At 36.3% G+C, this 16,924-nt stretch overlaps 1 protein-coding gene across 14 annotated transcripts in view; it reads right to left on the reverse strand.

Annotated features, from left to right (window-relative positions):
* Nucleotides 1-16,924, reverse strand: part of LOC6051312 — a 171,506-nt gene that overhangs the window by 64,855 nt on the left and 89,727 nt on the right. For all 14 annotated transcript variants that reach the window (XM_038257385.1, XM_038257790.1, XM_038257118.1 and 11 more), the window contains 2 exons: nucleotides 1,415-1,747; nucleotides 707-1,331 (listed from right to left, as the gene is read on the reverse strand). In XM_038257385.1, the coding sequence (XP_038113313.1) occupies nucleotides 707-1,331; nucleotides 1,415-1,693 (904 nt within the window). In that variant the 5' untranslated portion in view covers nucleotides 1,694-1,747. The remainder of the gene's footprint in view (nucleotides 1-706; nucleotides 1,332-1,414; nucleotides 1,748-16,924) is intronic.

Consider the following 16,924-nt stretch of genomic DNA (forward strand, 5'->3'; position numbering starts at 1 on the left):
ATGTTAATCGAGTTGTAATAACTCAAAAAGACTTGATTTTATATAAGCGTGCATTGATTTGACAGGTATTGAAAAGAGGCGCGTGTTTCATGTTTACGTTGTAGACATTTGAGAGTGAACGTTCGCTGCGGAAGTGTGAGTGTGATTGAGTTGTGCTGGAACCGGTTGGCAGAATTCGGAGTAGGATGTCCGGAGTTATATTCGCTTATTTAAAAACAAAAATGTCAGTAAAACAGAAACGAAAATAACACCAAAATCTCGACCTTCTTCCCCTATCTAAAACCACTTTTCATCCCACACAGAACGTCACTTGGTGGCGACGGTGACTTTTGTCAGACGACACCACCACCGCCGGAATCTACGCCGTATTTTCCCGAAATTCAGCAGTGCAATCCAAATTTGCTCGCGCTTGTTAGCACAGCTGGTGGCGCGCACCTCCTTCAAACTTCTTCACGTGGAGTGTAAAACTCGTTATTTTTGATGATGAACAAAAAATGTGCGAGAGCACTTTCGTCCCAAATTGTGCAGGGTTTTGAAAACTTCAAAGGTTGGTGCCATTTTGAAATTTTTTGGGTAAACAAATTGTAAACTTAAGCAAACTTGACGTTTCCATCTCTTTAAATTTTATAACTTTGAGCCCCGCCTACTATGATTACAATGATCCCACGAACAAAGCAATCCATATCGCAAAAGCAGGCCTACTTACCACTTATCTTGTAGCTTCTACTTCCGGCCGTCGGGCCGGCACTTCCGGTCCCCGACACCGCTCCTCCTCCTCCACCAAACTCAAAACTCTTCATCTCGAACGAAGACGGCGACCGGTCGTCAATTTTCGTATTGCTCTTGGACCGGTTTATCGATCCGGGCCCCGCGAATCCGGTCACCGACAAACTGGCCAACGCCGACGACGACGGCGACCGGTCCACGATGGCACTCTTGATCAGGCTCAGGTTCTTCATGGTGCGGTCCTCTTCGCCACTGTCTCCGGCGGCTGCCGAGGCCGCCGACGTCGGAATCAACCCGGAACCCCCGAGCTGGTTCCGGATGTTGTTGATCAGCAGCTGCTGGCTGCTGTTTTGCTGGTGGTGGTCCGTGTACAGCGACGACGGAGGTTTGTTCCGGTGCAACCGGAACGAGCTGGACCGGCCAAAGTTGAAGTTGTTGTTGCCGGCGCCGGCGTTCGATGCGGACAGGCTGAAGGAGCCGCTCCGGCTGCCACCGCCGGAGTACGAACCGGTGGCCGAGTGGGGTGGCGCCGGGCCGTAACCCGTGTTGCCGCCGGCGTTCGCTGTTGTCCGGCTGTAGCGACACTTTGTGCTGCGGGGGATGTCCTGAAAAAAAAGTTGTTGTAAACAAATCGCTGTCAAAAATGTAACAATTTCTTATGGGGTTGACCATTTTGACAGCTACTCACCTTATCTTCCAGTATGTTCGAGAACACGTCCACGTGGTCATCCTCCTCGTTGAGCATGGCGAAAAAGTCCTTAAAACTATCCGGGAACGACGCCGGGAACTGTCCTCCACCGCCACTAGCCCCACCTCCGGAAGTGGACGGCCCATAAACGGCGGCCGGAAGTGGCGACGCAGTCGCCGACCGTGCTCCTCCTCCTCCGCCATTGGCCACCGAAAGAGATCCGCGCTTTTGCTGTTGGTTCGGCTGTTGCTGCTGTCGAGCGCCATCCATGATGGTCATCGCCTACCCGAGCAGCACCGGTGGCCACGAAAACCCGGGTTCATTCACTGCAGGCTGTGGGGAAAACAACAGAGAGAAAGAGAGACGGGCTATTATTGTTGTTGTAATGACTTGGGAGGATTATCGCAGCAGGCTGCGCGAACACGGTCGGAGTGGTGCATTTGAAATTTGCATAAACATGGCGTGCTTTGACCTCCCCGAGGGCGTGAACTGGACATGGGCTGTGTGGGACCGAGCGAGGTCTTCATTGTGGATGTTTGACTGGCTGCTTGTCCGTCGGGACATGGAAAGTAAACATTTTGGGATGAGGCGATTAAATGAATTTTATTCAAGCCTACAGTCGACTTTCTGGTTGTCAATATCGAGGGAAAGAAAGCGTAATTTTATTACTCTTATCGGTAGATGTCACTACACACAAACCCGGATAGTTTGACACCAACTGTTGTCAAACGAACGGGGTCACTTTTTAGTTTGACACCCCTTTTATGGCCTATCTACAATCACTTAGCTTAGAAAATTTCACTTAGCTTAGGAATTTGAATCAATGGAAATGAATCTGAGTTTCTACAATGGAAAAGTAATCAAATTAGAAACTGACGTTTGGTTTGGAAAATTTCAAAATCTACGGTAAGTTGACGTTTCCATATCAAAGGTAAACAAACAACTGCATAGCAACGTATATCAGCCCAGCAAGTTTTCTAAGTTGATTGTGGATGACGAACGTAAGTTGCAGACTTTCCTAAGTAACTACTTTACTTAGATGTTCTAAGCTAAGAGATTGTAGATAGGCCATTACACGGAGTTCACACACACTACCAAACGTTTGTTTTGATAGTGTGCGTGAGCGCCTTGTAAAATGTGACAGTTCGTCACTTTTTAGTTTGACTTTGACCAACCAACGGGGTACAAAATAAAAATGTGTCAAACGAAAAAGTGACCAACCACCGGGGGTTGAGTATATCTCAACCAATCAGGGTGCAATCGGGGTATTCAATTTTGACAAGTCTGGAGTTTTTTTTTTTTTGAAAAGGTCCAATAAACCAAATTTCCAGTTTTTGCTTTTTGGGTGTTTTTCAAACCTGCTTGAGTCGTCAGGGGTCTTAAAAAACACCCAAAAAGCAAAAACTGAAAATTTGGTTTATTGAACCTTTTCAAAAAAAAAACTCTAGGAGTATTTCGAGGCACTCGCCTACAGATGTCGGGTCTCTTGAAAATGTTTCTGCCTCATTGATATTTAAAAACAAGGTTCTTTTCTTTAAATTCAATAAAATTTGGTCAAACGGTCAATTTGATCGAGTTTCACAATAGGTTTGGATCATCACATATACATGACGAAAGCCAGTCTGCAACCCTCTACGATCACCATCTCCATGCGAATTAGAATTTATGTAAAAAACAAGGTTGTTAATCAATTAAATTATTGTCGATATTATTATAGTCTAACGATAATGATAATCTATCCTTATCGTAATTTCAATAATTCTTCGGCGATAATCTTATCGCTGATAATGGACACGTCCTAAATGAATAAGGCTTTCTAAGTAGAGATCCTTAATAGGGAGACTGGCCGAAGTGAATTTGACGTACCCAAACAGACACGAGTTTGACGTATCCAAACGAGCATTTGCCTTTACGCCCAGCAAAACTTATCAGTGTTGCCAAGCTCAAAACATACGTTGCCAAATCGATTTAGCCAGCTTAGACCAGTCTCCCTATTTAGGGTCTCTATTTCTAAGCCCTGTGTAAAAAATCTAATTTAACCCAAAAATGACGAACGTCTCGTCACAGTGTCCTGATGCAAACAAAGATCGAGCTCGAGCTGTCACAGCCCTGCGAAGTATGTTGGCCGACATATCGGGTGGTAAGTCAAAAAAAAACAGCTAGAAGTCGCCTGACAACAAACTTTTGCTAGAAAGAGATAGAAAATCTGACGCAAACAAACGTCCAGCTGCCATGTAAACATGCTTTGAATGTGTTGGCAAATTTCGGACTAGAAAGCCTTTTTATATCATGTTAAACTTTATTCACTGAGAATATATTTTTCGAAAATACTTAAATTTTCATAATTTTCAATTTGCAATATGGGTATTAAACGAAGAGAATTTTGTTATGCTTTTTGACCGGAAGCCGGTTTTCTTTTACTTTTTCTTGGCGCAAACCTGCGCGAGCGAGATCGCTTGCGTCAAAATCGTCGCGCCACGTTGTTTTAAACGTAAACAAAGCCAGCTCATGTTGCAAATTCATGGGAACTTTTTAAAATGGGTGTATGAATTTAAAATAAAAATACAATTTTTATCAACTTTTCGGCAATTTTAGGAAAAAATAGATCAATTACCTAGAATTCAGAAATTTTAAGAAAATTTGTTCCTGGTGTCATGTCCGTTCGTCCGTGTTTTGACATTATTTTAGTTTTTTCTGGTTGTACTAAAATTTTCACAAAATACCGTATTTTATCGAAAATAATTAGCAATATGCAATATTTTGAAGTTTTCTTTTAAATTACTAAAATTGTCTCAAAGACATCCTTTTTTTCAAACATTTTTTCCTAATTTGTAGTATGGGTATCAATCTCAATATTCAAGTTTTTTTTTGAAAAATACTAAAGGGACCATCCATAACCCACGTTGACACTTTTTTGAAATCTAAGAAAAAAATATAAATATTGTTTATATAAATGTGTTAAATTTTTTCGAATTGGTTCGCCCAAAACTATTTTTTTTCGGCCACATCAAATGTAAGGGCTGATTCTCAGTACACTCAAAGTAAAAAGTATCCTTTTTTCAAGTTCACCCGTCATCACCCTTTAAAAGGGTATCGAAAATGTACTGAATTTTACATACCCTTTTAAAAGGGTGACGCCGAGTGAACTTTAAAAAAGGATAGAAAGTATCCTTTTTGAGGATTGAAAGTACCCTTTTGAGGGATACTTCTGACTTTGAGTGTAGGACTCAGTAGATGTTTCCTTAAAACTTTAATTTTGGTGATGTAGAAAAAATCTTATAAGGCTTTCTAGGCCCAGTGAAAAAAATATAATTTAACTCAAAAATGACCAACTCCTCGTCACAGTGTCCTGATGCAAACAATGATCGAGCTGTAGCTGTCACAGCCCTGCGAAGTATGCTGGCTGACATATCGGGCAGTCAGTCAAAAAAACCAGCTAGAAGTCGCCTGACAAAAAAATTTTGCTAGAAAGAGATAGGAAACCTGATGCAAACAAACGTCCAGCTGTCATGTAAACATACTTTCAATGTGTTGGTAAATTTGTGACTAGAAAGCCTTATTTTTCCTGTCAACTTTTCTTTTGGGGGCTAAGACTTTCTGAAGTAGATTTAAAGGTTTTTTTTCTGATACATTCGCGAATAATGTTTTCAGAGATGATCAAGCTTCTTTTTCTTCTTCTTAGTCATCCAAAATGAGAATTTTTTAAAAATAATTTTGCGCAAATAATTTTTGCATGGAGTCCAAAGAATTCTTCTACTTCGCCTTAGACATTAAATCGATCAGAATGGTTCTCAAGATACAGATTTGTGTATGGACAGTTGCCAAAATTGTATGGAGACTTGTTTGGATGAACAAAATTACTTCTTTGGCCATAAAAAAGTACACACACAAAATTTCATCGAAATAAAAAAAAAATGCAAACAAATCGTTGTTCGAAATCACAACGAATTACTCACATGTGTCACATCAGTAGTGTGTCCATACCGGAAATTACCGGGAATTTTTCCAAAACTGGGAATTCCCGAATCCCGGGAATTCCCGAAACTGAAAAAAAATGTTCTTGAAACAGTATAAATTTGGCTTCTTGGGGAAAATTGTTTAAAAAAAATAGTTTACAGATCCACAAAATACCTATAAATTTAAATATTATCTTTTCTATTTTTGTATATTTTTAAAAGACTTGGTATTACATTTACATATAGGGGAAATATACCCTTTCTAATCAAACACCTATCTTTGTCATATGGAGAGTTTGATGCTCGATTAAAGCTCCAAAAATACTAATTAGGCTATAAACTTACCAGCAACAGCACCGCCTCGAGAAAACACGCAAATTTATGCCATTTACTGGTCAAAAAGATCAAATTTAATGCACTTTTGATCATAATTTCTATTTTGCGAGACCATTTCTCATCATTTTGGTTTCACACACATCCACACGCAAGATGAGAGGTTAACTGCTTAACGAAAGTTGCCATCAATATCTTTTCACTTGCGCTAACGATTTCAAAGCGCTTAAGGTATAAATTTGCTTCCAACTACCGGCAACATGTTCTTTTGTACATTAGTTAGCCACTCACTTGAAAAATATTCCCAAAAAATGTAAATAATTAGCAAGCACCATCAAAAAAACAAACGCGCCAAGTCGTTTGACGTTTCAATTTTGAATACCCATTCCAATCGAAGGCTGAAGAAATCCGAGCGAGGAGCGAAGGCAAATAAAGAACCAAAGGTGGCCACCAACACCACCAACATGCTGAATGCAACGGAAAACTGGGTAATTTTTTAGTGTTTATATTTTCACTTTAGATTCTGATCATAAAAACCTACAACTTTGCCGAAGACACCAAATCGATAAGAAAATTTAGAATTATTTGTTCAACATTAGAATTCCTAGAATCCTAGAATTGGACATCGAAAAAAGGTTTGGATATTAGAATAAGGGCTATGGTGTATGGTGTCTTATCTACAGTATTCGAGTGTAGGAAATTAGGACAAAGTATCGGACATTCTCACTATGTGGGCATTAGGGTGAAGGACCTCTGATTCGATCACTCGTCGGACACTAGAATACAATGTCGCACCGTAGGGTAAAGAGCCCTGGTAGTGGACATAAATATCACAAAATTTCCACTAAATTTACTTCAAAATGTTCAAATTTGTTTTGCTTCAAATCTGCTGCCAACAAAATGGCACCCAACCAGCGCATTCCTCCCAGCACGTGACATATGACAAGTGTTGCCAGTTTTATCATTCTGTCCGCCGTTCGTTCGTCACAGTCGCTTGCTCTGATAGCTTTCTAGCTTTACACGATGGAAGTTGACAATTTCCGAGAGAGATTTGAACAAGACCCGAAACCCTTTTCCCCCTCGGCTTGCAAGGACACCATCAACTCGTTTTCGCGTGAATTTTCGGAACCGGCAACCTCCTTCTCCCTTCACCAAGCGCAATTTATAATGGCGAAATCCCGTTCGCGTTGGATTAGGTGAAAATTCCTTAGGATAAGACGGGAGGAGGAGCGTGGGGAAAAAGTTTTCAAATTACAGTCAATTTTACCTTTCAGACGGGTCTTTTTTTGCCTCGGCTCTTTCGTGAGCTTGTGAATTTGAAAAGTTTTTACCCAGAAAGTGAAGCGTTGCTGTTACGTGAAATTTGTCCGAAAAACAGATATTAAATTACATTATCGTGAAATTGCGGAGCTTTCCAGCTTCGATTTCATCGAAAAGTTGGGCAACGTTGTTTGAGCGTGTGTGCGCGCGAGATTTTGACGTTTGCTTGCACGCTCCAGCGAGATTAGATAGAGGCGGGTCTGTTTTAATCCAGAGGGTGGAAAAAAAAAGGTCCGGCATTTTGTAATCTCTTTATTATTGTGGATTAAAATCAGATTTGTGGAGGTTGCCTTTGATGTGATGATGGTGGCGCCACCCTGCGGGTATTTTCCACTCAACTGGCCAGGGGGGGACGAGGAGCAGTCATATATTTTTATGGTCTGACCAGACCGAGCGGCTACTGGGGAAGCCATTTCGAAAATTAGATTTGCTTATTTGAGCCAATAAAAGTATGTTTTTCAAGCTCCGTCTGGGCGCAACAGTCCATTAGCCGTCCGGGGACGTTAATCCCTCTACCGTGAAAAATGGCAAGTCAAAGTTTGTGGTTCATTTGATTGCCCGAGCGGAACGGGGTTTAATTAACATCAAAGTTTTCAAGGTAAAAAAATTCTACGGTTAAATCAAAGTTAATCCCACTCAGCGTGTAATCAATTTGACAGCTGCAGCGTGTTGCAATTTGCATCAAACAAGCTTTTTTGTTTTGAATCGCACGACCTTTATGGCATGCTTTGTTCGCAGCTGTCACATCAAGAAAAACCTCTTTTTCACATACATTTGGAAAATTCCATTTCATCGCTTCAATTTCGTGCTGCAAATTTCCTTTGTACAAAGTGAACAGTAGTTGCAGTTTCCGAGTAGCAACAGTGTGGATATTGGCTTGGAGCTACTCCTGACGGGACCTGTCAACGGCACAAAATATGTTAATACATGCGATATAATATGGCAGCAGCCGGATGGAGCTTAGAGCAGTGGTAGGCAAACACAACATGTGTGTGCAGCATGCCGGCAGCACCCACTGCAAACACCCCGGAACAACTCGACACCATGTGACAGCAGTAGTAGCACCCACTTTGCATAGCCTACTGCCATGGTGCAGTGTTCAAGACAGCACATGACACGAGCAGTTCTCTTAAATGTTCAAATCGACTAAATTTAACAGTTTGGCAACACTGTGTTTACATTTTGTACGATTTTCGTCATTTTGACAGTTCAAGAATTGTCAATTCAACAACAGTGTTGCCAAATCAGCAAAAAAAAGTTTTCAAGGGGTAACTCAAAGCTTCCTAAAACAACCCTCATGAAGCAAAAAGGACCCATCCCCGGAGGGGCAGAACTGCAACACTGCGAACTTGTTCGCAGACAGGGACAAGTGCCCTTGAAAAAACAGGTTCAGTTCGTACCGGCAACCCACTTCGCACCATCGTTATCAAAGCAAAACCAGCCAGACAGGCAGCAGGCGTGGAGTTTGATGGGCGATGACAGCGGGAGATTTTGCGAGGGGTTGGCAACGCGGTCGGTGAAATGTCAAATCTAGAAAAAAAATTACTGTCAAAAAAGGTAAAGGTAGGGTGCAATTTGACAGATGAGGCGCGTTGCAAATTGCGTCAAACTTCAAACCAAGCTTCCAAAAGCAAATTTTAAAAATACTTTGACACAAACCTACACCGTTTCACCGTCTCTTGAAACGTCGACAGCGAGAAGCGGGTCGTTTTGTTCTTCCGAAGGCAGATAGAGTGTAGTGTGGCGGAACTGACGTCGTCAGTGTGCAAAGATGATGGTACTTGAACTAAACGAACTCTTGTTATGGAAACAGGAAGTTTAGTGCCACGCAATAAACACTGCTGCTGCTGCTGCCAGCTTAGCTCGAGATGAGATGAGTTGACGGCGAAAGGTTAACGTTGGAAAGTTTGGTGCGCACGTGGCGTCATTTCGGATTGCGCCCTTTGAAGAAGTTGTTTTGGCTTCTATCCGATTAAAAAATATTTTAAAGCGAGAATCTGACAACATTGTTCAACCTTTTATTGACTTTCTTATTTGACATTCAGTTATGATTTTTTTTTGTATTTTTAGTATTTTTTAAAATGTTGTAATCATTGATTTTTTTGTATTTTTTGTAATTTTTGTAATTTTTTTTTTGTAATTTTTGTATTTTTTGTAATTTTTGTAACGTTTGTAATTTTTATAATTTTGTAATCATTGATTTTTTGTAATTTTTGTATTTTTTGTAATTTTTGTAATTTTTGTAATTTTGTAATTTTTGTAATTTTTGTAATTTTTGTAATTTTTGTAATTTTTTGTAATTTTTGTAATTTTTGTAATTTTTGTAATTTTTGTAATTTTTGTAATTTTTGTAATTTTTTGTAATTTTTGTAATTTTTGTATTTTTTGTAATTTTTGTAATTTTTGTAATTTTTGTTTTTTTTTTTGTAATTTTTGTAATTTTTGTAATTTTTGTATTTTTTGTAATTTTTGTAATTTTGAATCGTTTTAACAGTTTGGCAACACTGTGTTTATATTTTATATGATTTTTAACAATTTGACAGTTCAAGAATTGTCAATTCAATAACTGTGTTGCCAAATCAGAAAAAAGTTTCTAAGGGGTATCTAAAAGATTCTTTAAAAACCTAAAAAAATAATTATTTTTATATTTTAAATAATTCAGTGTTGCCATAACCTACAGAAACCTAACCTCAGCCTTCAATGTTACTCTCTGCTTCGCCAACAAAACCGGCTCGATGCAACTTGACGTCAACTTACGACCGCTGTCAAACCGCTGGCTGCTTCTGTTCTGTCATTAGTTCGCCCAAAGCCTACTATGTACGAGGCTGAGGCTGGCAGAACGAACAAGTTTGCCTCGTTCCACTAATTAGCTGTTATCTGCAAACACTCACTTGCCGGAGCCGTTCACCCAGAGAGAGAGAGCACAAACCAGCAACTAAATTGTTTTTATTTCGCAAGTTTGTCTTCGCATTTTTGTTCAGGACAGAGAAAAACAGACGTTGCGAAGTCTGGGTGGAGATGATCTTAGCGTAGCTAAAGTTTTGAGTGACAGATGACTAAATTAGCTGCGATTAGAGCATCTTTATCGGTTTTTTTTTTAATCCTCGAGAGAACTATTTTAGCAACGGTTGAGATGCTCTAGAATGACAGATGACAAAATTGGCAAAGATTAGAGCATCTCTACCGGGTTTTCAAAAAAGACAACGTTCGAACTGTTTTGGCAACGGTAGTGATGCCCTAACTGTGTCAAATTTCACCACATCCTGTTCTTAAAGAACCTCTCCCACTTGTCTATGTCCCCGGGGCCCCAAAATGAACGGGATTAAGTCTGGCCATCACTGGCCATCGTTGATGTGGTTCGTCCTACCGATGTAACTGCCGGTTGCCTTCTGCTCTCGGCCCATCTCTGGTCGAGTGATAATTAATTGCATTACGATAGACACGTCTTGTTAGTGTCTGGCTGGTCGGTCTTTTTTTGCTACTCTCCGCCTTGTCCCTCAGAGCGTCCCTTTGTCGTAATTGAGTGTGATGCGATGGCAACACTGGACCGGTCTCCGGGTTCGCAAAAAGGGCGGAATATTATCTGTAGGAGGCTCTGCCCAGCCTGGCACTAATTAATGGTAGTATGGAGCTGGGTTTTTTGCCTCCACTCTATTCTGGGTCATTCCAGGCCCCGTTGTAGGGATGAGGAGCGGTAAATGCGATTTAATATTGTAATTAAGGACGGCGGCTTTTGTAATAATTCATCACGCGGGAATTGGGTGATAAAGCGCGGTCATTTGTTTTGGAGCACGACTCCATCAAACTGATGACGTTTTTATGATGAGGTACAATTTGAAGCTTAGGTCATCTCCACAGGAAACATATTGTAACTGAATAAAAGTTTGGCGGTGGCGATGCCCTAACCTGTCAAAGTTGAAGCCAAATAAAAGTCGGCGGTAGAGATGACCTTAGCTTACCATAGTGTTTCCAATTAACAAAATTGTCAAAATTATCAAAAATGTCAAAATTGTCAAAATTGTCAAAATTGTCAAAATTGTCAAAATTGTCAAAATTGTCAAAATTGTCAAAATTGTCAAAATTGTCAAAATTGTCAAAATTGTCAAAATTGTCAAAATTGTCAAAATTGTCAAAATTGTCAAAATTGTCAAAATTGTCAAAATTGTCAAAATTGTCAAAATTGTCAAAATGGTTAAAATTGTCAAAATTGTCAAAATTGTCAAAATTGACAAAATTGTCAAAATTGTCAAAATTGTCAAAATTGTCAAAATTGTCAAAATTGTCAAAATTGTCAAAATTGTCAAAATTGTCAAAATTGTCAAAATTGTCAAAATTGTCAAAATTGTCAAAATTGTCACAATTGTCAAAATTGTCAAAATTGTCAAAATTGTCAAAATTGTCAAAATTGTCAAAATTGTCAAAATTGTCAAAATTGTCAAAATTGTCAAAATTGTCAAAATTGTCAACATTGTCAAAATTGTCAAAATTGTCAAAATTGTCAAAATTGTCAAAATTGTCAAAATTGTCAAAATTGTCAAAATTGTCAAAATTGTTAAAATTGTCAAAATTGTCAAAATTGTCAAAATTGTCAAAATTGTCAAAATTGTCAAAATTGTCAAAATTGTCCAAATTGTCAAAATTGTCAAAATTGTCCAAATTGTCAAAATTGACAAAATTGTCAAAATTGTCAAAATTGTCAAAATTGTCAAAATTGTCAAAATTGTCAAAATTGTCAAAATTGTCAAAATTGTCAAAATTGTCAAAATTGTCAAAATTGTCAAAATTGTCAAAATTGTCAAAATTGTCAAAATTGTCAAAATTGTCAAAACTGTAAAAATTGTCAAAATTGTCAAAATTGTCAAAATTGTCAAAATTGTTAAAATTGTCAAAATTGTCAACATTGTCAAAATTGTCAACATTGTCAAAATTGTCAACATTGTCAAAATTGTCAAAATTGTCAAAATTGTCAAAATTGTTAAAATTGTCAAAATTGTCAAAATTGTCAAAATTGTCAAAATTGTCAAAATTGTCAAAATTGTCAAAATTGTCAAAATTGTCAAAATTGTCAAAATTGTCAAAATTGTCAAAATTGTCAAAATTGTCAAAATTGTCAAAACTGTAAAAATTGTCAAAATTGTCAAAATTGTCAAAAATGTCAAAATTGTCAAAATTGTCAAAATTGTCAAAATTGTCAAAATTGTTAAAATTGTCAAAATTGTCAAAATTGTCAAAATTGTCAAAATTGTCAAAATTGTCAAAATTGTCCAAATTGTCAAAATTGTCAAAATTGTCAAAATTGTCAAAATTGTCAAAATTGTCCAAATTGTCAAAATTGTCAAAATTGTCAAAATTGTCAAAATTGTCAAAATTGTCAAAATTGTCAAAATTGTCAAAATTGTCAAAATTGTCAAAATTGTCAAAATTGTCAAAATTGTCAAAATTGTCAAAATTGTCAAAATTGTCAAAATTGTCAAAATTGTCAAAACTGTAAAAATTGTCAAAATTGTCAAAATTGTCAAAATTGTCAAAATTGTTAAAATTGTCAAAATTGTCAACATTGTCAAAATTGTCAACATTGTCAAAATTGTCAACATTGTCAAAATTGTCAAAATTGTCAAAATTGTCAAAATTGTTAAAATTGTCAAAATTGTCAAAATTGTCAAAATTGTCAAAATTGTCAAAATTGTCAAAATTGTCAAAATTGTCAAAATTGTCAAAATTGTCAAAATTGTCAAAACTGTAAAAATTGTCAAAATTGTCAAAATTGTCAAAATTGTCAAAATTGTCAAAATCGACAAAATTATCAAAATTGTCAAAAATGTCAAAATTTTCAGCATTGTCAAAATTGTGGAGTTTTTGAATGAATCGTTTTGAGTAAGCGTATCTTTTTTTTGACAAATGTCAATTTACCCAACAGGGAACAGCTAAGAAAAACTTCAAAGATACAATTTAAAATCTAATTTATAATTTTTCCAAATTAAATCAAATTTTCTCATGAATTTAAACGATGTCACTCCTCGAGGAAGCCCGAGCAATTCACTTCAGCACCATAATAAACCAACCTGCCCACGTGGGTCCACATACGACACTGTACGAAGAAAGTGGCTCCGACCTCACGATTCCGTGATAACAGAGGCTTGATTTTCCTCCTGATGAAAAAGAGCATCGCAGTAGGCGGCCCCAGCAAACTCATTTGTCAAGCTGCGTTGAAAGCAGGTCATGCCGCGGGTTCCAAAGTCATCAGTCCATTAGCGCGACCGCCACCATCTTGGAAAACCGTCACGTGTCGTCTGCCATTGCAAACCGCAAACAACTTTATGACAGTTGGCGCTAGGTGGATCGCGGGTGCTTACGGCCGAAAGTCGTGAAACTATCAGATTTGCGCGAAAAGATAATGCTGAGGGTGAGATTAGCCCCGGTGAAGATGCGAGGTGGAGGTGCCTTGACAGTTCGAAAAAAGCCGTCATGCGGCTTGTGCGGCTACTGCGATTATCTCCGCACACAGAGATGATCCTGCATCGGATTCCATAAAATCATGGCTCACTGAGCCGGCCGGATTACACAACAATCCGTAATAAGCTCTTGTAAAAGGGCGAATGACGACACACACACATGTAAACATATTCACGCCGCCACAAGCGTCGCACGTACGCCCCCACAGCAGGGTTGCCCCGAGCTCCTTTTGCTCATCGTCGTTGATGCCGCCGCCGGTATATAAATGGCTCACTTTGCGATGGGGATGTTTTTACCCGTCAAAAGACGATTGAATTAATCAGTGTTTATTACGCGATATTCCCTCTCCCCCCCCCCCTCCCTCCCGCGCGCGTGGTCTTCCCCATTTACTTGCCTGCGAGGCTGAAACCGTGTCGGAATGCTCTTCCTTGGTTGGAATTTTGAAGCGAGCCAAAAGGGCCTATCTTTAAAACTGTTAGGTGAGATAGAAATTTTGAGAGTGTCGCGCCCCTCGTTCAAACCTCATCTGTCAAAAAAAGGTAAACAAAGTTTGCAGTGCTGCCAGAAGTGCAGAAAAATAAACGTTTTAAAAATCAAGCAAAAAATAATTCGCAACACTTGAAGAGTGTCGCGCCCCTTGTAGAACACGTACTGCCAGAAATCCAAAACAAATCATTAGAAAAATATGTTTAAAACATAGTATGGAAGGAACAAACATTATTAGTTTCTCAGTTTTTTTATTTATAAAAGATTTAAAATTCAAAGTACAATTTATAAAAGAATTCGATAATTCACAAATTCAAAAAAAAATTGAAAACTTCAGATTTTGAATATGTTGCGAAATAATTTCGCCAAAAACGAGCGTTTCGAGCAACAAATAAAAAAGAAAGTGTTTTAAAATACATTTTACACCAGTCCAATTATTTTGTAATAATGAGATTTCTGAATATTCAAGGATTGTCGAAAAATTGTGTTTAGTCGCCTTCTATTTTGATTATAATTCTACTATTTACTCTTAAAACTATGTTTCTAGTTTTTTGCTCCCTTGATTGTTTGGGCCGATTTTGAAAAAGGGCGACATAAACTTTAAAAATTAAATGCAAAGGCCTTACTTTGAATTTAAAAATTCAGAAATTAAGAAATTCAAAAATTATACAAAATTACAATAAAAAAAAACAATACAAAGCAGTACAAAATTTTGCATTTTTGAATTTCAAAATTTCTGAAAAAAAAATTCTAAAAGTTTTAAATTTATATATTTTACAAATCATGAATCTACAAATTCAAAATTTGAAAAAAATATAAATTTTTCAGTTTCCATTTTTTTTAATTCAATTTGTTAATTCAAAAAATTTCAATTTTAAGAATTTAAAAACCGTTATTTTTAAAATGTAAACGAAAAAAACTCAAATTTTTAAAAACAAAATTCACAAAATTCACAAAATACACAAAAATTTAATAAAAAAATTAAGCTACAAAGAAAGAAAAAAAAATCAAAAAATCAAGATTCTCAAAATTTTAATTTAAAAAGAAATTTAATATTTTCAATTCCTAAATTAAAAAACTTGACTTAAAATTAATGGAACTAAACAAATTAAACCACAGAGTAATGCTGAGATTAAACTCCTCCAAATTAAAAAAATTGGAAAATAGAAAAAACAATCCATGCAAACCAACTTTATTGCTCTGTTATTTTTAGTTATAAGATTTGAAGCTTTGAAATTTAAAAGTACAATTATTTGAGAATTGAATAATGTTAAATAAAAAAAAGAATTTAAATAAATTTTCAGATTTTTTTTTGAAAATTTGAAAATAAAAAATATAAATTCAAAATTTTTGATATTCAAACATCATTGATAAAAAATAAATCATTCGAAATTTGCACTTTCAACATACTTCTGAATTTTAAATTTCATGAACCCAAAATTTGGAAATTCTCAAGAACTAAAAACTTAAAAATTTCAAAATTTAGGAATAATTATGAAAACGTGAAATATTATAAAAAAAAAATAAAAACATTTAAATTTAAAAAATCCAAGTGCCATACATAAAAAATCTGAAATCCCTATTTTAAAACTTTTAATTTAAAAATTTAGGATTATAAAAATAAAAATTTTCGTTTATTTTAGATTTCGGACTCAATCGCAAAACTTTAAAATTCTAAAATGCTAATATTGAAAAATAAATTTTAATGAAATAAAAAATCTCAAAATTTTTAAATTTAGATTCTAGAAATGATTTTTTTTTTTTTTGAGAAATTCAGTCATCAAAAAAAATAAGACATTTTTAGATGCATGAAGTTTGAAATTTAATAATACAAATAGTATAATATTCTCAAATATATAAAAAATCATAAAATTTTGAAACTTAAAATTACAAACATCTCGATAAACAAAATTTTAAAACTACAATAACTTATAAAGCTTTGTTAACAATGAATTAAATTTTTTGAATTTTTGATCTGAAATTTTGAATTTTACTAAATTTGTATCTCAAAATAGTTAATTTTTTATTTTTTTTGTTATTTGAATATTTTAGTGTTTTTGTTTTTAAAGTTCATTTTATTATATTTCTTTTGATTGATTTTTTTTTTAATTTTTAATGCACTTTAATCTTCTTAACCTGGGTGTTGAATAGTGGCCTCAAACGGCCTCAATTTTGAACTGTCAAAGTGGAACCAATTTACTGTTTGCCGAAATTAGATACTCTAGAGAGTATTGTTATCGATCAATACAAATTGTTTTTTTTTTTTTTTTTTTGCAAGGACGAAAAATTTGTGGCTTTTGAGAACTTGGGATTGAAGTCAAGAGACCTTAAGAAAGTTGAAAGCGAGATCGTTTTTTTTTTATAATTATGAATGGAAGTTGTTTATAGAGTCGATGTGGTTATATCCATCCAGAAACTGTCTTAATTGTTTGATTTGGTTTAAAAACCTGGTTTAGTTGAAATCTTCTCTGCTTGTTGGATCAGCTTCGCTAGAATTAGCGATGTTTTTTCACTGGACCAAGAAGAGCTGCAGGATTCCAAAATCAGCCAGGGAATTTATCTGCGACATCGAAGAATGGCACTCTCGCCGTAGTTCTTCGTCACCAGTAGAAAAGAAAAATCTCTTTTAACCGATCGAAATGCGACAATTTTCTAGCAAAAAATGTCAAAAATTAGACAAAGTAAAACACATATTACTGATTTAAAAACAGCTCGTTTACCAATAAGAAAAAAGTCTTGCTTGTGCTTGAACAGCTCCTACTTTGTAGATGTAAACAAAGTGGGATCATTCGAAAATCACGTTACGCATTCTCTCTATTCATCACTCAGCTAAAAGGCGGTTCTTTTCTCAAAATTTGTTGAAGGCAGGCATTTTTTTTTGCAAAAACCTTAGGTACCTGTCAAAATAAGTAAACAAAGTTTGCAGCGATGTCAGAAATGCACAAATCTTTTTCATATCAAA

This window comes from Culex quinquefasciatus, chromosome 1 (genome assembly GCF_015732765.1).
Source record: "Culex quinquefasciatus strain JHB chromosome 1, VPISU_Cqui_1.0_pri_paternal, whole genome shotgun sequence".
Lineage (NCBI taxonomy): Eukaryota > Metazoa > Arthropoda > Insecta > Diptera > Culicidae > Culex > Culex quinquefasciatus.